The following is a 21,677-nucleotide window of genomic DNA, read 5'->3' as shown; positions in this document are numbered from 1 at the left end:
TATTCAATGATAAGCTATGTGTTTAGTTAAAATAAAAGAGGAGAAAAATCTTACTAAAGGTTGATTAGAAAGCTATAGATTCAGTCATGCTCTTCATTAGAGAATATTTGTTATAAAGAAGTTGACAAGTCTAGCTGGTACTGCTACCACAGAAATCAGTTGAAGAGTGTTGTGAAATCTGTGGAACTTGATACTTGAAACCAAGCACAGGTAAACTCAGGCTCTTAAAATAGGGATTATCTGTAAGAGCCCAAGAAATTATATAGGCAAGTGCAACAAAACCACTGCAAAGGTTTTGTTTGTCTTCTGCATAGGAAAGAGTTGTATGTCCTCTCTTTTTTTTTCTCTTCCTAGTAGAAATTCCTAGACTATGAGATACATTCCTTATTTTGGTAGGAAGTAGTGGTGAGTTCCAGCTGAAGTATTGGAAAATCTGTCTTGCTGCCTGAGTGTTGGCTGTTTTTTAGGGCCTTCGTCCTATCCCTGTGTAGCACAGTCTGGCATGCGATGAGTAGGTACTTTAGAGTATTTTAAAAGCTGGTCTGGAGATTGTGAGTCGTCACTGCCCATGCCTGTTTTACTGTTACGCTTTATTTTACAAAGGTCACCTTTATAAAATACAGAGTTCAGATGAGTAGTTTATTTTGCTTATTGCGGAAAGATTTGTACAATTCTTATATTTGAATCTTGGTATCTCAACATTTCAAGTTAAAATATAGGAATGCTCTCTGATAAGACAATGAGTCTGTTCTGTCTGTTGGCTACTATCTGAGGAGTCTCCAAAATAAATAAATATATATATATATTTAAGCACATGGCACATATTTCTGAAATGCATGTTTATTAAGCTCATGCTTTGTTTTCTTCAACTTTTTTGATATATCCACTAAAATCTGGTAGGGCACATTGCTGCAGGGGAGAGGTCAAGCTAAGATTGTGCAATAGGTATAGCAAAAGAGTAGAACTAATCCCAGCATTGCATGTTCTAGCCACAAAGTTGTCTCAAGTGTTGTGCAAATCTTGAAGAAAAAATGTAATAAAAAAGAATTTCTCACTTCTGAACCAAGAATGTTTTGTCATATTTTTATCGTCAAATGCTGTAAAATCTGCCAGATTTGTGACTCATGTCCGTGCTGGGTACTGCATTTGCACTTAATACAGCAACAGACTGTTGCCTTAGGCACATTAGTTTGAGACTGTGTTGGAGCTTAGTTCTTTCATCATAACCCTGACACCGGAATGTGCATGCACTGAACCGTCACAATTGTGTGAAAAGACCTTGTGAATATTTTCCAAATAAAAATGTTCTTGTCACCTTTCATCTGCAAAAGCCACTGCATGTATCATTCAGGCAGCGTTCTCTCTACAATACTAAATTGCTGTGCTACCTAAAGCAGTAGTGGTTAGTAATTTATTTGCTGGTTACTGCCAGGGAACTGAATTGTGAGTACAATGAGACACCGTGGAGCACAGGGCAAAAAGAGCCTGGTGAAATGTTCTGTTCGTTGTATTTGAAGGTATTATAATGTGTGCCACATACAGGAAGTTGTGATGGTAAAAATACAATCTCAAATAGTACCGTGTACACAAATAGCCTTTTATTTAATCTTTTCTTACGCAGAATGTGGTTTCCTTTGAGCTTATAAAGAATAATATGGTTGTAGCCTGCAGCAGGAGGCAGGCTTGCCAGTAGGGATGTATTGCAGTGTATATTTAGTCCATTATAGCTGCATATATCTAATGTATTATCAGCTTTTTAGAAAAAATGTTTTACTTTCTAGATTTTGTACCTATTCAACTTTGACTTTTAGCACCCAGGGAGTTAAAATGTTCCCTAATCCTACTTAGCAGTAATATGTGTTGGACTACAGCAGTGCCCTCAGTTGCTAAATGATTGAAAGGAAGTCTTTTTTGAGGGGATCCATGTAACACAAGAACCTTCAACTATTTCTGCTCAAATAAAGCCTTTTCAGTGTCTTCATTGTAAAGATCAAATAAACTGCTCTAACAATTAGAGAATAGCTGTGTTGATATAGTTTTCTTCAATTAAGACCTTGGTACAAATGTTTTTCTGGCTGCAGTCACTGAAATTTTGACCTTTCAGAGCACTGTTTTGTATAATGTTCTGATGAGATTTTTAAGTGCTTGCTCTCGTCAGTTTCCCATCCTTTACCATCATTTTGACATTTTCATGAGACATCAGCCATGTTTGAGACTTCATTTTTGCAACTCTATCTGTCCAAGGAGGTAGTGGAAAATGGACCACAGGGATAAGCTGGTCATTCTCAATGTAACAAAAAGGATATGGAACACTCATGCTTTTTTACAATGCACAGGAATGACAAGACTAAAGGCTTCTGGTTTGTGTTCTGTAACACAAAAACAAAAAAGTATTCTTGGGAAAAAATATTTGTGTGTTGATCATGGAGTCCCCTGTGCTTTCCTCCCAGAGACAATCCCTTCTCAGCATTGTCCTGTCAAGTCTCTCTCTCCACTGCCTCCTTGTCACAGTCACATTCTGTCATTTGGCTGATCTGAAACTTTAGACATATTTCTGTGTGGGAGATTCCAGGTTAAAATGCAGACAGATGTTCTTTTTGTAGACGTGGTGCAACCCAGAAAAGCCTGGCCCTGTGCTGCTGGACTTCACTGCCCTCTTACTGTGTGTTGTAACCTGAATGGTCTCTTTACTCACAGTAGCAAATTGCTGGTCTTGTGCCTCTTAGCACATCCCCAGCCTCTAACTGAAATATCCTGAATAATTTCTTGTTCTGTCTCAAGCCCTTTTTTTTTACTGGACACTGTAGTTGAAAAGGTAGATGCTGATCTGATTACATGTTAATTTACCAAGAGCCATTTCATTGTGTATCAGTTGGCTCTGGTTGAGTAACTGTATGTAGAAGGACTGAGTTCCATAAGAAGAATATAATTGGCAGTGCTGCTACATCTCCCATCACACATTTCATTTAGCATTAGTAATTAGCTAACCTCTCTTTTGGAGAGAAATCACTTATCTGAGCTGTTTGCTGAAGGATGCTTTTGTTGTGAAATAAAATAGTGAAGTCATTTGCAGTTTCCTGATAAGAAGAAAAAAGAACACAGAGTGTTGAACTTAGTTAAATGAACATCTTTTTGTTAAAACTCCGCTTCTTACAGGATTTGAAAATACCAGTTTTCTCTAGCTTTTTGGTCCTTTGTACTATACCCATTCCCTTTCTTCCAGTGTGTTAACCTCATCTGTCTTTGACACACTCCCAGCAGAATGCAGATAACATTTGGTATGGCTAGGCGTGAGCTACCTACATACTTCTTAATTAGCCAGTGTGTGCATACGGCTTGGCCAGCTGGCTTTCTCTGAACAGAATATGTAATGTTGGCTTTTGCCTGCCTTTCCCTCAGTTCAGCTGTTCTTAGCCATCTCTCTTGTACTCATCCACTAATTTTTATTTTTTTTTTCCCTTTGGTAGACTCTTAATAGCTTTGAGATATAGATACCAGTAATTTCAAAATAAACTTGGAAGAGACAAATTTCTAGGGCTCAGAAGGAGGAGATGGCTAAGAGAAAATCAGGTCAGTCTTAGTTTAAATCAGTGACTATCCTCTCTCCTCACTGTAGTTTAGTTTGCTATGTGTAGTGTTTTCAGAGCTTGATTCCTCCTGCTTTAAGCTGAGACATGTTTAGGAATTTGTTGAATGTGCTCCAAACTTTAATGTGCATTTAATACGTGGAACTGCACTAGAAGTAGTCCAGAGCAAATCTGCTAAATATGACTATTGTAAATTTGGATTTTTGCTACCAGCTGTTCCACTATACCAATCTGCTCTTGATAATTCTTTACTTCTTGCTAATTTAGATGTAGCCGTAGTTGTCATTTTCAGAAGTTTAATTTTATAATAACATTCTGAAGCATTCCTGTCAACTATTTATGGCAGAAATTTGGTATAGTTGATGCATTGTTTCCCAGTCTGGAGTAAATCCTTGTTGAGAGAGAGGTGGGGTTTTTTTGTTTGTTTGTTTTGTTTGTTTTTTTGGTTTTGTTTTTCTTCTTCCCTGCAGATGAAGATAATTCTTTCCTGTAAGATGTGGGAAATATGGAAAAGCAAAGGTAGTTGAGAAGATTTTCTTACTCTAGGCCCCTGCTTTTAAAATGCAGATGCTTTCTAGAGCAGGGGGATAGATGCAGTGTCTTGGAAATTAATTCATCAACTACTGGTATTCTCATGGAAGGCTAATCTTGTGCCCCTTTGCTTTGATGTAGTACTAGCAGGCAGCTAACCTTCAAGTACAGCAGGGCTACCAGAGAAACCTTCCCAAAGCATCCTGTAACATTTTGCTGTAGGTGTTAAAGGGAAGACAGTCTGAACCAAAAAGGAAACAAGTAGTTCAGTGTGCACCAGAACTAATGATGTTTAATTTCTTAGCAGTTTGAGTCTTGTGGTTGACTTGACTCTGGTAATGTGCAGGTCTCAACTGAAACATCCCCCCCAAAACTAAGAGAAAAAAGGAAAGTGGTTTACAAAGGCCATCTCCTGTGGCATTTTCTTACAGCCAGTATGTCATGAAGCTCATATTGAAGCCTTCCCATGTAAAAAATGGTGATGGATTATTATTGTTATTCCTATTATATACTGGCCATCTTTTCCCATGAAATTAGTGAGTGCTTAATATATTTGAAAATTTCTGCTGCTGTCAAATTAAAAGAAAATCCATCTACAGGCTTGGATGTCATTAGTGAATCATACATATGCATCTAACAGGAACACATGGCCCTTAATTTCTCGGAAGAACAGACTGAAAGATGTAAAGGAGTGAATGACAGTGGCAGCAGCACTGTTGTAGTACTGTTTGAATTCCCTGGTTTTTTACATAGGTAAAGACAAGCTTTTTCATCAGTGCTAGATGTAAGATTATACAAATTAATACAGTGACTTGCTGGCATTAGAGATTTATTATATCGCTAATTTTCTGTAGCTAATTAGATCTGAAATTCTGGTGATTGGTGGGATTTTTGGGGATTTTGTTTTTTTATGTCCAGGGTTTTTTATATTAAATAATCCTGGCATTTTTTATCACTGCCCATAGATCTGTCTAAATACTTACCTTTGTTACTTCAAGGAGAAAATAGATTTTTAGTTCCTTAGTTGAAAAATGGCTGAGAGAAGAGTTCACAGCATTTCCAGTAGTATGACTCATGATTGGTAATGAATGTGCAGGAAAGATGTCCAAACATAAAATAATATCTGATTTTGTGACAAACAGAGAAGTTTCTTTAGTAGGAAGCAAATTCTGTTTCATTGAACAGATTGAAATCAGTTTGTTTGAGAGAAAGCACAGCTGTGCCTGTGTGTCAGATGAAGTGAGGACACTGCCTGTTGTGACAAAGGAGAATAATTTGAATGTGAAAAGTTTTAACTTTTAATTTAGGGTTCTGGTGATTCAAAATGTGCTATCAAGATTGTCTAATAAGCCAGTAATTGCATTAAGAAATGGCTGTGAGGAAAACTCAAAGCAGACAGATCTAGGTTTCCCTGGAAGACACTGTTAATATTCTACATTTTCACTATGAATGCGAACATTTGTGTTCAGAACTTGAGTTGAAATGGCATTGAACTCCAGACAAATGGAAACAAAAGTTGAAATGTCAGTGAAATCACTTCTTCCGCAGAAAATGTTATTGTTATATACACTATGTAAGCACCAGTTTAATAGTTTGCCTAATTTCTGGCCACCATAGTGATAGTTTAATAATTTTTAAAGATATCTACCCTTTATGAAAAGTATTTTCTCTCAAATATGTGATTCATTTATGTCTGTTTTAAATTTTGCACAGCAAATTGTGCAAGAGCAATCTGGTGCTTGAAGCAGTTCATGGAAATAGTGCTGTGTGTTAGTCTTACAGTGTGGTGGTTCTGCTTTGATAACCCAGTATGTGACACTCAGTTTTAGTGAACTTCCAAAGCAGTTCTTCTTGGGTCAAGAATTTCACGAATTCACGTTTACTTTTGATCACAGAATCCGTGGGTCAGGTTGGAAGGGAGCACAGTGGGCCATCCCAGAGCACATTCATGGCACAGGATTGTGTCCAGAGGGTTTCTGAATACCTCCCGTGAGGGAGGCTCCGTGGCCTCTCTGGGTTATCGGTCCCAGTGCTCGGTCACCTGCACAGCAAAGTTCTTCTCATGTTCAGGTGGAGCTTCCTGCACATCTGCTTCTGCCTGTTGATCTTTTGGTAAAGAAAATGGGAACATCCTATGCTTTCTGTTTCCATTTACTTAGATTTGTATATTAAGTTAACTGTGTTATTAAAATACCTTTAATTGAAATCTGTTTTGAAGGTGTGTGCATAATCCTCTTGCCCCTATACAATACTTGAGGCTGGGTTTTTTTGTTCTACCACTTTAAAAAATAAACTGTTGCTGTCCAGGTAAGACATGCAGGGAGCCCTTTTGTGAAGGGCAGCTTCTACTGGTGAGGCAAATGAGACCTAGGGAGCCAAGCCTAAGCTAATAAATTTTAGTAAACTCATTAAATTTGGCGTCTTGCTGTCATACACCAGAGAATGGCGTGTGAAACCAGGAAAGGAAGAGAAGCGAAGCAGGAATGGAGGTGGTTTCAGGGAGCCAGGTAGCAGCAAAAAAGGAAGGAAAGGAAACAGCAGCATATTTCTCATTGCATATTCTGATTAAAATAATAAAGAAAACTTTGACCCGTTGATTTTTTTAAAGTCGTTGTAATCATTATATATACAATGGGAATTGTTACAAGTGAAACTTACAGAGAGGATTGGAGAGGCTAAATGAGCAAAGCAGATTTATGACTTGTCACTTTTTAAACCCATGAGAAGAGATATTTCCTACTGTGGTAATACATTAAGTTTGGTAATCAGCACAGTAGTATTCTGTGAAGATAGAAACTTGTTGTGTCTTTTGGGATTAAGGAAAGTTTTTTTGTAAATTACAGGAAACTTGGCATAATGTTTCTTTCTCTTCTTTGAACTGATAACCATTTTTTGTTCCTGCAACTGTTCTAAAAAGCAACTAAAAAGGCTGATAACCATGTGCTTTGATGTTCATTAACATTGAACAATCACTCTCTGTATCAGTAAGGCCTCATAAATCCTGTTAACACTCCATAAATGAAGGGAATATACTGCTGTTTGTTTTCTCCTAGGTAAGAGCAGAACAGTATGAGTTTCACATATTGTATCATAGATTTTGGTTATGTGAGATTGTTTCTAATTAATCTCTTCCTCTTTTTCATAAGCTTGTGGTTAGTGTTAAAAAAAACCCAACAAAACAAAAAAAATTTCCTCAAATTTCCCCGCTCAGGTTTGGGGAAAGGGAGGAAAACAGCAGACCTTAGTGCAACATTTCCTACTTCTCTGTCTCAAGGATTTAGCTTTTTGAACTTTTCTTCCCTTCCTATTCTGGAAGATTAAGAAAGCAGCATGTTACATTGTTGTATACAACAGTATTAATCTTAGACAAATATTCAAATTTTCCATGGTTTTAGCTTTGTGGGGGATGGATGTGTGGGCAGGATGTAGAAATTTGTTTGAATATCAATGTCTCGTGTCAGGTGTAGTGTGCAAAATGGTTTTTTCAAAGTCACCTGTACCAGATTTGTTGTCAGTTAACTGTGTCAAACCAAAATAGTGGCCATGGTCCTAAAACAGCAACAAATTCTCTACGTGATGATCTCAAAATCTTAATGGTAAAGCAACAATAGGAGTGTTGCACCTGAAATGATGACTTGATCAGGCATAAACATACAACATCTCAGTAAGATGGTGATCGTGTAAATACTTGTAACAAAATACATCAACTCAAAAAGACCCATAAAAAGTCACCAGTTCTAAATGCTGTCAAATGCAGTTTTACCTTTTGTGTGACCTTTCCTCTCAGCCATTCTTACAAAAAAGGTGGCTCTTCCTGCTGTGGAAGAGGCCAGTTGGACCTCTTCCATCATGTGAATCTGTAATGACACTTGTTTGGTATACCATGGAGATGAAACACTACTCAGTTGTTGGAGCTTTATATAGCTGTATATCTGTCTCTAGAAGTGGCTTATGTAATTGATTTGATAGACAGTGGAAATTAAGGCTTCTAGTTCCAGGTTTAAGCTGTAGAAGATTTTTATTCTAACAGGCTTCTCTTCCTCCAGAAAGAATCATAAATCACAAGATTTGACTTTTTTTTTCCATACTACTTTAAATATACAGTATTTCAGTTTCCCAGGCTAGGAAGCCTTATTTCTCTTTCCAGTGTTGCTAGAAATCTTGTTCATCTTTCTAAGCCTTAGGACATTGAGCACGAAGTGAGATATTGAACCTATGAACCTGTTAAAATAGCCAAAAATGTTCAGTCTTCCAAAAAGGTAAGCTAGAGGGATGAGTTTAGCAGTTTAGCAGCTGCCTTGGTGCTTTTTTCATGACACCATACCCAGCAGCAGCTGTGTTGGACCTTTTGGGGTTTTGCCCCTAGGTTTGAGCTGCATGTGAGGAAGATGCTTGAAGCCAGGTGTTATTATTAGTCATCTTTTTTGGGGTACTATTTGGTTCTGCTACCATCTGCAGTAACATTTGTCCTGAAATGACACTGCAGTGTGTATATTTATGTAATGTTGTTTGTTTGTTTTTCAGACACAGGATGAACCCACTGATACAAGATACAACTAGCTAAACAGCTATAAAATGCCCAAATTTGGGTCTACAAAAACAGTTCAAGTTGAAAATTCTGACAGCAATAGCACCATGGTGGAAAAAACAACTGCAAGAAAGGTAAAAATTATATTACTGCCCATTTAATTTCAGTAAAATTAAGCATGTTTCATGATTTTTGTTGCTGTAATTGCAAGAAATATTCTGATACCTTCGGTATTGAAAGGAGTTATACATTTTTACATTTGTTTAACTATAACATAAACTGTGGGACAGAATTTGACTTTTATTGTAATGTGTGAGTTAATCTAAAAGCAGCTGGATGCTTTGGTGTTATCTGATATAAGTTAGTATATAGTCTCCATATCTTAGCTAATTTGAAGTCTTCATATACTCACAAGAGAAACAACCCATATTTTATTTATTTTACTGGGTATTACTCTCTGTAACAAACACTCAAAACAGGTGTGGAGGTCTGTGACAGAACACAGACCAAAGAAAAACAGCAGTTTCCAATATTGCTTTATAATAGAAGGACTTCCTCCCTCTGTAGGGAGCACTTAAAAGCCAAATGCTGCACAAAGCTTTAGGGTAGCTGCTGTACAAGGGAGTCTCATCTAAAAATTGTACAGTCCATTTTTGAGTGTTGGAGAATGAAGGAATGTCATGTCATGATGAAGGGTGGTTTGTTGTTTATAAATGTGAAGTATCCCATGATTTTCAGAGTTCTGGAGGCAAGTTTCAAATCACCCAGCTCTTCAGTTTGTCTGCCTAGTACCCTTGTACAATAGACCACGCATTTATCTGTGCTACTAATGAATAACAGAAGCTGGAGTAATCCTCTGCATTGACAATGATCAGTGGCATGTATATTGCCCTAAGGAGAGAGAATCTGTTTGTTTCCCAACAATCTACAAAACTGTCTTCTCTAGAAAAGGATTTTGTGTGTGTGTGTGGTCATACTTACTCTTGTGTCAAAACCTGTATTCTCTGCAAGACCATTTGGTGATGAATGGATATAAGACAGGAGGAGGTTAAAAAAAACAGGAGAAGATTAGAAGAGTCAGCATCTACTTGTAACTTTTTATCTTCCAAAAACATTCATAGGAACCTTTAGACCTTTTAGTCTCTTCCTGGTTTATTTCATTGGTCCCAGTAAAGTGAGGCAAAGGTAATTCTTTCTGCTCACTCTGATGAACTACTTAGATAAGACAAGGAAGATAACAGAATAAAATGGGGAAAGGAAATCAGCTTACTAGTAAAGGAATGAAATAATGTTGGGGTTTCTTTTTTTTTTTTTTCCTATTTATTCTGGTCTTTATTTGGGATATGGTCAAGTTAATTGAAGTGTCATTCAGTAATTTAGGGAAAGAGTAGGGAATGGATGTTCGACAAAGGCTGTGAATATGGAATCCCAGTGATGGACTGATAAAGTTGATACCAAAAAGTAAGTTGATAAACTGCTTGCACTGTTCTATCCAGTGTTGCTCACTGTCCACCCTGGTACAATGCAATTCTAAATCATTAGAAGTATGAAAAATATTAGGGATTCGTTAGCTAATGTAATTGATGTTAGGAAGTGCTAAGGCCTGGTGTGAAATAATGTTCATAAAAAACAGTGCCTCTTACAAGTGACAAGTAATGCTAAAGGATACCAGTCCATAAAAAAATCCTCATTCTTCACAAAATAAGAACTGTAGTGACCTAAATGGCATAAGACTATTCCAATGGTTAGCATTAGATAAAAGAAAAAAACAGTTACAGGGTTTTGTTTCCATTTCATAGTTTTTACACTGTTTAGCTGGTTCTAATTGTGCACTCTTAGCTGTTGACAGAGAAATGTAGAGAAGTTACTGTTGTTATTATTAGACATAATCTTTCATATTTGTCCAGAAATTAATGCTTATTGTGCAGCCCTAACAACCAGTGAATAGCTATGCGAATCAACTGTGTGTTCAGGTCTTCTAAGAGCTCAAAAAAACCCATTATAAATAACATTGTTAACTCAGCTGTTAATAAGCTGAGTTTATATCATGTGTACATTATTTCATTAGGGTATACGTATTTTTATTTCAGTTGCTCATCTGGCAAGCATAAAAAATAGTACACGTGTGTATGGCACCTAGACCATCTAGTGTTTGCATGAGATATTTTGTTAACATATGAACATGATGAAATTTTAATTTATCTGAATTTATACTTCACGGACAAACTCAGGAAGTGAACTATGGAGATCTCTTCCAAAGGAGAAGCACATTTGGAGTTTGTAAGAGTTAATTCTCTCCTTGGAAGACTCCAACAATAGTGCCCAAAACCATTTAGTACCATACAGAATATGCTTCAGTATGTAATTATCTTTGATAGGCAGAAAAAGAATGCTTGTTCTCCCAGGGCTTGGTACATCTGCTAGATTATATGGCTCTCTGTTGTCTCCTTTTATGTCTTGTCATTGATTGTAGCAGTACCAGACAATAGAGCTGGAATGGGATATCAAGAAATTGTCCAGACTGCTGTTTGTTAGCCTTCTGAGACAGTTCCTGTTGAACAGATTAAAAATGTGTTCCTCATCATAGCACACTAGTATGGTTTTGTTGACAGAGAAAATTGTTCCTTGTTTCTACATCCTTCAGTGAGGCATGCATTAAATGTTGAGACATGCAGACCCAGTTCATCCATTTGCCCCAGAGTAGAATAAGCTATACTCAGTTCCTGACAGATGTTTGCCAGACCTTTTCTTTAAAGGCTTGCCTGATGGAAATTCCTGTCTCCTTGGGCAGTTTATTCTGATACTTAATTATGCTGACTGGCATAGAGTTAGATACTTAGTAGAAGGATAAATAACCTTTGCTTAGTCTCCTGTTGCAGTTTAAAGCCATTAAATGTTCTCTAGCTGTAGTGGTCATGGAAAGTATGTAATGCTTTTCACTTTGCAGCAGTAGTTTAGTTTTCTGAACATCAACATGTCTTCAGTGTTTTATCTGATTAGCAGTTTTCACTTGAGATTAATTAACCTCTTTAGAAACTCCACAGGATTTATGGATTATTTTATAAAAAATATCAAGTTCATTTTAGGTTGTTTGTATGGGTCACATTAAAGTAATGCAATAGACCTGCTGATGCTGAGTTTTGAACCTTGCCTTGGACCCTGAGAAAGAGATGTCCATGCTGTTGCAGTGACCAGGAAGAATTGGAACAGTGAATGCTCGCTCTTGAAAATGGAATGACTGGTCTAACTTGTAGGGTTTCTACTTCCTCTTCCTACTTCTACTTCCTCTACTCCCTTTACTTGAAGCTGAATCCAGGATGCCATTAAGAGTTTTCTATCTTCTAACACAGCATTTTGTGGTGGTACAGTTAATTATTTTTATCAGTTTGTAGGACCTTGGTTTTATCCTGGCTTTTCCTGTTTTGTTTTGTCTTAAGACTGCTTTGCAAATCAGTCATTTTACATTCACCTTGCCAGGGCTCTTTGCTTCTCCCTCTCTTTCAGTTGTGTCTGCACAACAGATTGTATCTCTATTTCAGCATTGTCACCAAAAATAATAAATAGCATCAACTTTGTACAGACTTCTCAAACATCCTGTTCATTGCATCTTTGGATTGGAAAGTCCACCACTGAATGCTAAACACTTATTTCCACATTAGCTAAGGAACAAAATAGTCTCCTTTTTTTTCAGTTTCTGTGTATTCTATGTATAGTCCTTTTTAAAATTTTCAATGTGTTTTTATTTATCTGAAAGTATGCATTTTGAACTGTCTCCTCCTAATTAGATTATCACAAAATTAATTTTCAGTGATTATTAAAAAGCTCATGCATCAGTCATAATATTTAACATAATACATATAAGCAATTTAAGAATTAATGTAAAGCTAGCAAATTACTTAAGCAGTTTGTGCCTCTTTGTGAGCACCTACTGATGTATTTTACTGAGAAGTGCCCTCAAAAAAGGAATTGCTTTTAAAGATCACCAACTGCAAAAAGTTGTGGGGTTAGGTTTTTTCCTACTGAACAAGTTGAAACCAAGATTTTCTGCTTAAGGATTCCAAATTATTTTAGTTCATCCTTTCTATTGCATAGTATATAATATTCTAGAAAAAGAAATAAAATTTTGATGCCACTTCATATTGTGGGAAATTCACATACATAGATAGGAGAAATAATTGGTTTGTTTGAAACAACAAATGAGAAAGCTCTTAGTGAGGTTGGGCTCAAGTGGGAAACTTGTGTGTGTGGTGGAAGAGATGGGGAAAGACTTAATGGAGTCTGGATCTGCTCTTGCCAACTTAGAGATGCATTTGGAAATTATGACTTGTGGTAGATGGATTAACTTCTTTCATAACTAATACCACAGACACTGTATGTTCCAAGGGCCTAGGGGAGTCTTAAGGAGCTTGGGTTTTTAGATTTATTTTTTTTGTTCTAGCATGTAAAAAAAAACAAAAGGGGGAGGGTGTTGTTTCCTTTGGGGTTTTGAAGGAGAGTTGGCTTTGGTTCTGGTGTGTGGATTTTACTCTGCATTTTACTTTGGTTTTTTGGGTTTCTAAACTTGGAGTGAAGAAGACAGGTGTTCTTTGAGGACAGCAACCTTTATACCGCAGGAATTCTGTTGATAGAGACTAAAGCCTTCTTTGTCATTTCCCTTGTACAGATACTTGTCTTCTGAAGGTTGTAGGGCTTTTTAAAGGTTCTTTTTCTAATCACTTCTGCCTAACGTTTTGGCAACATTTTAAACTCAACATGTCAGATTATGTCTACCTTCCTACCTGAGTTTGATTTCTTTGAGAAAAAAGGAAAGGTGCCTTTGAGAAGAGTACCTCTACTTTAAGTTATTTTTTAGTTTTCCTCAAATCAGAATAAATCTTAAGAAGTACCAAGGACCAGCCTTTTGGTTTTCAGTGATTGGCAAGGTGGTGTATATTCTTCTTCTACCTTTATGAAGCTAATGTGTTAGTAATTTCATCTGATCATGTGTTAAGAATGACATAAAGCTGTAGAGCTGTAATAGCTGACAGAGTGGATAATTGTTTCTGCAGCATGTATTGTACAGAAAACATGTCTCTGCAACTCGATTGGTAGCTAAAATGTTGGGTTTACAGAGGGTTCTATCAAGCAGTCTTTATACTAACCTAGTATCTTTTGTACTCTTTCCTCCTATATTAGTGAAGTAATCAAGTGTAAGTTAATAGTGAGCCTGTTAAGGTTCTTTTCTGTTTTTTTGAAATGTGGGTTATAAGCCAAAATCTCTAGATTTATACAACTCAAGAGTCCAAATAGCTTGTACCTTTTTTCTTCTAAATTTGGTATCAGTTTAAAACATTTCTTCATAGATTTTTCTCAAATGAAACATTGCACTGTTATTGTTGAAATAGAGAGGGAGTTCTCTATTGAGGGATCACAGGGTGGGAGTGGAGGCAGGGGAGGGTAGCTAGAGGGTTTTTTGGGGGGTTACAATTCACAGTCTGAATTACAGTGTGGGCTTTTAATGTGCTTTTAGTGGGATTGTTATGGTCAGGAAAGGAAATTGGGGTGGTCATCAAGACTTAGCAAATTCTTGTTCAGTTTATGTTGTTCCTTTGCTAATTAGTTAAGCCTCTAATTGTGAACAGCATTTCTACAGTGATGTGTCTGAAATTAGAAATAACATAGAAGTTAGTAATTTAAAAAAGAAATGACAATTGATTCTTTGGTTTATTGAATAAATTTTGTAATATACATACACAAGCACATGCATTCTCACATATCAGTCTTTTCAGTCTGTATATATTATAAGACTATCCTGCTTTATGCAAAAATTACTTAGTATACTTTTTATTTATATTAGAGCAAGGACAAGATTGCATCCTACAGCAAAACTCCAAAAGTGGATAGGAGTGATGTGGGGAAGGAGATGAAAGAAAAGTCTTCCATGAAACGTAAACTTCCTTTTACTATTAGTCCATCCAGAAATGAAGATCGCAATTCAGACGCAGGTAGAAACTTTTTATTTCCTTAACTAATTATTTGTTGGTAAAATACATCCTAACTTAATTAATTGTATGTTATGTTTTTACATTGATTTTTTTTCTCTTTAAAAAGAATACTAAGTATAAAAGTTGCTTGCTTCCTTCTGATTGTTGCATCTCAGTCTGATAGGCTTTCATCCTGTCATGAGCAATGGCCAGCATGCCACCATAGTTGATCTATATTCTCCCATTGTTTCCTAACCTCATTCTTCCCTTCTGTTTCAGTAACAAATCTTTCTTTGTATTGTCATCCCTAGAGGTCCATTTGTTTAAATGAGTAAACAGATGAAAAACCACGTGAATGCCTTGATTTGAGACACAGCTGTCAGCCTTTCATAGTCTTTTTTGGGGAGGGAACGTTGGATACATTGGTAGATGTACTGTCCTTCACAGAAAAGGTTGCTAAGGTTGCTGACTAAACTAGTCATGGAGAGCACACTTTCAGTTTAAGTTCCTATGACCTGTACCTTGTCTGCAGAGGCTAAGTAGTTCCCAGCTTAAGCTTATTTATATTAGAAGTGATTTCAAGGCTTCAAACTGCCATTCTTAGCACAGTTCTTTTCAAATCAAGATGGAGGAAGCTGGATACATTCCAAGAGGTACAGTTATCTCTGGGTTTAGGTAATTAATTATCTGTGTCACTGTGCAATAATAGTTCAGTAACAGTTTAGTTGATAACCAAATAGTATCCATGGCCAGCAGAACACATTGAAATTCCCCAAATTTCTCAAAGACTCAGTGCTACAGGTTTTTTACATTGGTTATTGTACATTTGAATATTTTCATGACCAGATAGTTCCCTTAATATGCATAGATTTAAATGCAAGGTAGAAGTGTATACCTCAATGTAAGTTAATTTTTGCTCAGGATTGATTTCATGCAGATTTGGCTCCTTGATAATGCATGCATATTTTTATTACTGTAAGAGACTAGTATGAATTCCATATTTGAAGTAGTCACATTACAAAACAATGCTCTTGGCTTTAGTTCTGTTCCCAGTGGTTTTGCAGCATTCTTGCACTATTCACAATACCATTTGATTCTGAAAAGACCATGTCTAAATTAGAAGTATGCTCCCAGCACCTCCTGTATTACATTTTTTGCTTGATATTAGACTATAACTATTTTTTTCATAATGCAAGTAAGTGTACTTAGATGTAATATTAAATATTTATTGAAATTTTTCTCTGTTGAAAATCTTTTGTCATGTCCCCCACCCCCATCAACTTTAAATAAGCCATTGTCCCAAGCGTCTTGTAAAGTAGCAGAATTTTTGTGGTTTTTTTGCTATAGCATGTATTGTTACAGTTGCCACAAACAAGATTGATTACTTCAGACACTTAGACATGCACAAAAAGACAGTGCTCACACTGTAATTTTTTTTTGTCAGAAGTTGTAGCCGGGAGGTGAAGTAGACAGTTCAAGTAGGGGCAAGAAATAGTTAATATAAAAGTAGAAGGCACGTGGCTCTTCGGTGCTAGCAAACACCTCAGCTTAGTAAACATTTAATTTCTGCTGAGGTAAGGAGGTTAGAGCAACTGCCCTTTTGCAGGTGGAAAACTTGGTACATAAACCTTCCAAATACTTCAGAGCAGGAGCATTGCTAGGATGAAAAAACTGTTCCTGTAATGCAGATTCTGTGCCTAACCAATTAGATTAGACCACTGGGAATTAGACACTTACACTGGTGCCAAGTTTGTCACTGACATGGATTAGGACTGACATCAGTGATCATGAAATACAGTGCTGCTTCTGGCACAAATGTGACATTATACATGGAAAAGGTTTGCTGTCACTGAGCTAAACTGTTACCTCTGACACAAGTGTCTCCCTGACAGCTGTGTACAGAGAATGGCAAATGCTGAGAAGGAAGAAAATAAGTTTTTGGAAATGAGAATGTAATCAGACACATAGGGGGAGAAAGAAAAGGAAACAAAAAGCTTCCTGTTAGCTTCAAGGTCTTTAAAACTATGTCTGAGTTTAAAAACCCCAAAACATAAAAGTAGCTAGAAATACTTAAAATTTTTTAATTTAAAAGTTTAATAAATGGTTTATCCCCAAGATACATTGTAGGGTCACTAGATGGCTGTAGAAACTCCATGACAATTGGATTTTGTCCTGTTTAGGCATGTAGATGACTCAAAGAATGGTGATACCTAATTTTTAGAGCTTTAAATCGTTAAGGCTTTCTTGGTTCTAGCTCCAGAGTCTTCTGTAAACTAATATTTTGTCCTTTTTTTACTGATTTTTATAAAAATTGCTCCTTTTTCTGGTGGGCTATTTTGTTTTGTTTGTTTCAGGTTCTGTCTAATTAATGCAGGTGATCATGAACATGGACAGCCAAAATGAATGTTGATGTAACACAGAAATGTTTAGGGTTTTTTTTTTTTTTCCCATTTGATTTCTGCAACACGATACACAAAGTACATTTTACACCCAGTCAGTTTTGTCAAGATTGAAACCAAACAGCATTTGTAGCAAAATGTAAGAGTCTGCACGGGTCTGAAAGATAACGTGAGTCCTGGAGAGAGCTGTGGCCCTCTGAAGAGGCCCCTGGGAACAGGACACACCTGGAAGGACACTCTGTCCCTGTCTTTATCAGCAGCATCCTGTTGTGTCACAGCCCTGCACAACAGAAGAAACACTCCCCTGGCTGTGGTGGCTTCCCGAAGCTGAGGGCTCTGTTGTGACGTCCCCATTCTTGGTCAGAGCAACCACAAAAAAATATATACATCCTGCAGGCAAATTCATTTATATGTAGTATAGCTTTAACCTGTTTTTAAGTAAATCTTGGGGAGGAGTCTACAAGCAAGCTTTGATTGAAGCTGCTGGAATGGAAGATCAAATCAGAATTATTTTTCATATATTTTAAAATAAATTCTCTGATTTTAAGTCTCCCAATCCAAAACTGTAATTTGATTGAAAAGCCATCAGTTATTTAGACTGCTTAAACAGGGTTGCTTAAATTTTCTTAATTTTTTAAAGTAATCTGGGTAGTTTTAAGTTACCTCTGATGTGGTGATTGGAATAAGAACAATAGACACGTGTTGATTTTGCAGAGATCAGATTTGTTTGCTTTCTCTACCTTACTAGTCTGAAGAGAGAAATTTGAATTTTTCATAATAATTAAACACAACTGCAGATCCTAAAAATCTTTCAGTTGTAAAGAGAGTCTTATTACAGAGTTGATTATTCAGGAACAATGAGTTACAGTTACACTGAATGTGATAATTCGTTATCTTTGTTGGAAATTATGTTATCCAGATTTACTGTTTATAGCAGGATCTTGGTTTTGTTTTCTGACCCCTTCAATTTCAGTTTTTAAATAGTCCAAACCTGGCACAGTTATACTTCTTTTAGCACTTAGTTGTCATCCAGAAGAGCAAAACATCTGACCTCTTCATGTTGCATGGGTACATCACAGTAACACAGTTCCTGTGCTCGTGCTTTCTGTAGTCACAGAGGTTAGGGGGAGTGTTGAAGGGACTGTTCACACACTGCTTGCTGGATTTGGGCTCATTGTTCAACTATAACAACTTCATTTAACTGTTGTTTGGGCTGCAGGCAGGAAAGTGGAGGTGGTTTTGTGTGTTGTTTTTGTGAAATAAATCTGTCATAAACTTGATTAATTAGGTATCACAGTATAGTACCTTGGAATCTCTGCATTGTTAAATGCACTGTGGGGTCTCTGCATTACACTCTGAGCTTTCTCTTTCCCTGAGGATAGGAAACACAGCCAGTCATGGTGTGTTTCTGTTGGAAGTAACTTCAGTCAGGTTGCAATGATCACGCAGAGCTCTGTAAACTCTGTCTCTGAACTTCAGCATCTGCAGGAGTGGTCTTGACCTAGCAATGAACATATTATTCTTTGGTTGTATATCATTCAGTCTTATGACTTCATAGCATTCATTTCAAGCAGTTCATATTTTAATTTTGCATGGTCCTATTTTTTGATCCTGTTATTTTTTATGATTTATGCTATATTGGGAGTCTTTTACATAAAAACAGAGTATGATGAGCCCTGAAGTTTGAATTTGGGGTGGGGTTTTTTTGCTTAATTTCTTTTATCTACTGAGGTGATTATTTTACCAAATGAAATACTCTGTTAGTTTGACATGATTTTTTTTTGGGAAATCCACATATTACATTACTTAATAATTTAGTTTTCCAAAACATTAAAAATTACTTGAGTGGGTATTTGTAATTTATCCAATTGGGGGAAAAAAAAGCAAGCAAACAAAAAACCAGATAAATTATTGGTTGCCTTGGGACAAAATCTGGCATGTGTAAATTATCCTAAAACAGTCACCAGTGTCTCTGATGTTCCTCGTGCCAGTATGTTTTAAGTACTGTGAGTGGATTTCATTGACCCCTTTTACAAAAAAGTACTCAGATGCTCCTCAATTCCTGTTTCACATAAATTGAGTATTTCAAAACAATTTTTTTAGTGTTCATTGAAAAGCTTGTGTTGCTAAGGGAAAATCTTGAAGATATATAGTCCAGAGGGCTTTGGCTGTGTATTATGATGTTTATTTAATAAAGGTGGTTGAACATGAAGCCACTGGAAGAGTTCTAGTTTTTGTTTTTTTAATAAAAAGTGAAAAAATCTGTTATGTTCATTTCCAACTGCTGAAGAACAGCAGCAAGTGATGAGAATGTGAATGTAATAGAAGATAGTAATATTACTTAGAATTTGCAAACAAAGTATAAAAAATGTAAAAAATCAACAAAAACAAACAAAAAAACAACAAAAAACCAAAACCAACAAACCAAAACAGCCAACAGCAAAAAAAAAAACCCCGAACCGACTGATTTTTATAGTCAATTTTCCACATTAAATTCTATCTAAACTTAATATTGTTAGCTGATTCTGTTCCTTTATTAGGGAAGTTGTTGCTGTTCAAATTATAGAAACATCAAGTTCACAGTGGTGAAAGTTTTCTGTTACTGTGAGATAAAAAATAGTTAAGAACTTGAAGTTCCTAAATGTCAAGTTGGTCTCATCCTGTTAAAGTGTAGTATGCTATATGATGGTGTTCTTGGAACACTGGTTTATGTTTTGGTGCATAAAACTTTCTATTTTATATGCCCTACTCACTTTCTTCTGGTTTGTTTGTTTGTTTGTTGGTTTTTTTTGTTTTGTTTTTTTGGGGGGTTTTTTGGGTTTTTTGGGTTTTTTTTTGTTTTTTTGGGGGGTTTTTTTGATTGTTTTTTTGTTTTGGGTTTTTTTGTGGTTGTTGTTTGGTTTGGTTTGATTTTTGGGGTTCTTGTTTGTTTGTAGGGTTTTTTTGTTTGATTGTTTAGTTGGTTGGTTTTTTGGTTTTGTTGTGGTTTTTTATTTTTTTTTTATTTTTGCTTTCTTCCACCCCTCTTGTCAGAACCAGGTCATATCCATGAGATCTTGGGGGGATTGCACCTGCTATAATCGTGAGGTTATTTAGCTTTGTTTTTGATCATATTGACTTTTGTTTATTAAACTGTTTACATTAACTGACAACATATATGAAGTCTAATATCCATTTTAATAAAATTATGTTTTCTTTGAGCAGGACGTGCATAATTACAGCATAACTTGGTGAGAACAGTTATGCTCTTATTTGGTGCTTTTAATTTGTAAGAAATAGAAATGCTTTGCAAACACTGTGTTAACAAAGTGTAATAGAAGAATAATTTACCTCCCCAGTGAAATGGAGCACTGAACATGAGGCAGGAATAAATTGTGCTAATTAAAAAAAAAAAAAAAAAAAAAGAACCTGAAAAACTCAGACAATCCCAATGTATAAAAGAGTAAAAGAGTGAAACCTAGATAATCAAAAACTTTATTTCATTTATTTTGATGCATTATTTTCTTGAGCTGAAAATAGCTATAGAATGGTAAGCAGTAATTCAGAATGAAAATAAGTGTGTTTTTCAAGGAAAGAATCATGAGCAGTAAGTAGCATATGCTAAGAAATATCTGATTATGCTGGTCAATCTGAAATGTGTTATTTCCATGGAAGTACTAAATTAGTCAGTAAAGAGTATGCTGCCCTTTATCTTTGCAGAAAGAACAGCATGCTTGCAGTGAAAAGTTTAAAGCACAATTTTATTGTGAAGGGGTTTTTTTTATTTTCCTATGCAGGTGTTTTTACCAATAGGGCTCAATACAAATAGTGTTGATTTGGATATTGAATTAATTTTTTAGATATTCAAGACTCTGAGTTGCCTGCAGTGTAGGAAAAAGGAAAAAAACATCATTTGATTCTGTAAAAGGGATCTTGTTTCCTTTTTAAGCATGATGGATAAATTTATAGCAGTTTCTAAAATATGCACGTGGGTCTGTAGCTTTCCATTCTTCAGTACTCTCACTGGCAATTGTTTAGCCCATAAAATCATGTATTTCTTATGGGTCTGTATGGAATTCAAGGTAAGAACTGTTGATGTGCCTTCCTGTGCCTCAAGAGCACTGCAGTACTAGAGCTTGTGTCTGTAATCAGGCCTAGAAAGTGAGATTTAGGGAAGGCTAGGAAGGCAGAAAATCAGTTGAGAGGAAAAGAATGGTACAAGAAATAAGGCAGAACTATAGAAAGTTAAAAGATAAGTAGGAACCTCAAAGGGACTTAAGATTCTAATTTTTACCTCTGCAGAAGTTCAGTGAAGTTTCCCTCAGTGGAGTCCTCTGTTTTAAGGTCTAATGCTTTTGCAAAAGACAGGGTTTCTTAGTTTTGGTGGGAGTTTTGTTTTGTTTTATTTTTGATGTGTTTACTCAGATGTGTAATTTTAGCTCCTGGTTTAAAACTTGGAGATGAAATATTAAACAGCTTCTGTAAATATTGATAAAAGGAAAGAAGTTATGTATATAAAATAACTGTATGTTTTTGAAGGATATGAATTCTAGAGAAGAAATTGCTTTGAGCCAAAATACCAGGATGAGTTTGAGAAAAACAATCTTTTAACCAATTACTTAGCAGATACGAATATTAACTAGTATCTTCCTAATTTTTACCATGGTGTCTTGAGAGAAGTAGAAGAGAA

At 36.1% G+C, this 21,677-nt stretch overlaps 1 protein-coding gene across 2 annotated transcripts in view; it reads left to right on the top strand.

Annotated features, from left to right (window-relative positions):
* ANKRD12 (ankyrin repeat domain 12) overlaps window positions 1-21,677 on the top strand; it is a 58,815-nt gene that overhangs the window by 10,538 nt on the left and 26,600 nt on the right. Inside the window, exons 2-3 of one of the 2 annotated variants that reach the window (XM_039706187.1) lie at window positions 8,643-8,780; window positions 14,483-14,630. In XM_039706187.1, the coding sequence (XP_039562121.1) occupies window positions 8,694-8,780; window positions 14,483-14,630 (235 nt within the window). In that variant the 5' untranslated portion in view covers window positions 8,643-8,693. Of the gene's footprint in view, window positions 1-8,642; window positions 8,781-14,482; window positions 14,631-21,677 lie in introns of those variants that run through there. The other variant, XM_039706188.1, reaches the window with a different exon arrangement.

Source organism: Passer montanus, unplaced genomic scaffold (genome assembly GCF_014805655.1).
Source record: "Passer montanus isolate IOZ18808 unplaced genomic scaffold, ASM1480565v1 scaffold19, whole genome shotgun sequence".
NCBI classification, from domain to species: Eukaryota; Metazoa; Chordata; class Aves; order Passeriformes; family Passeridae; genus Passer; species Passer montanus.
Note: the sequence above shows the minus strand (reverse complement) of the source record. Positions and strands in the feature narration are given on the sequence as shown.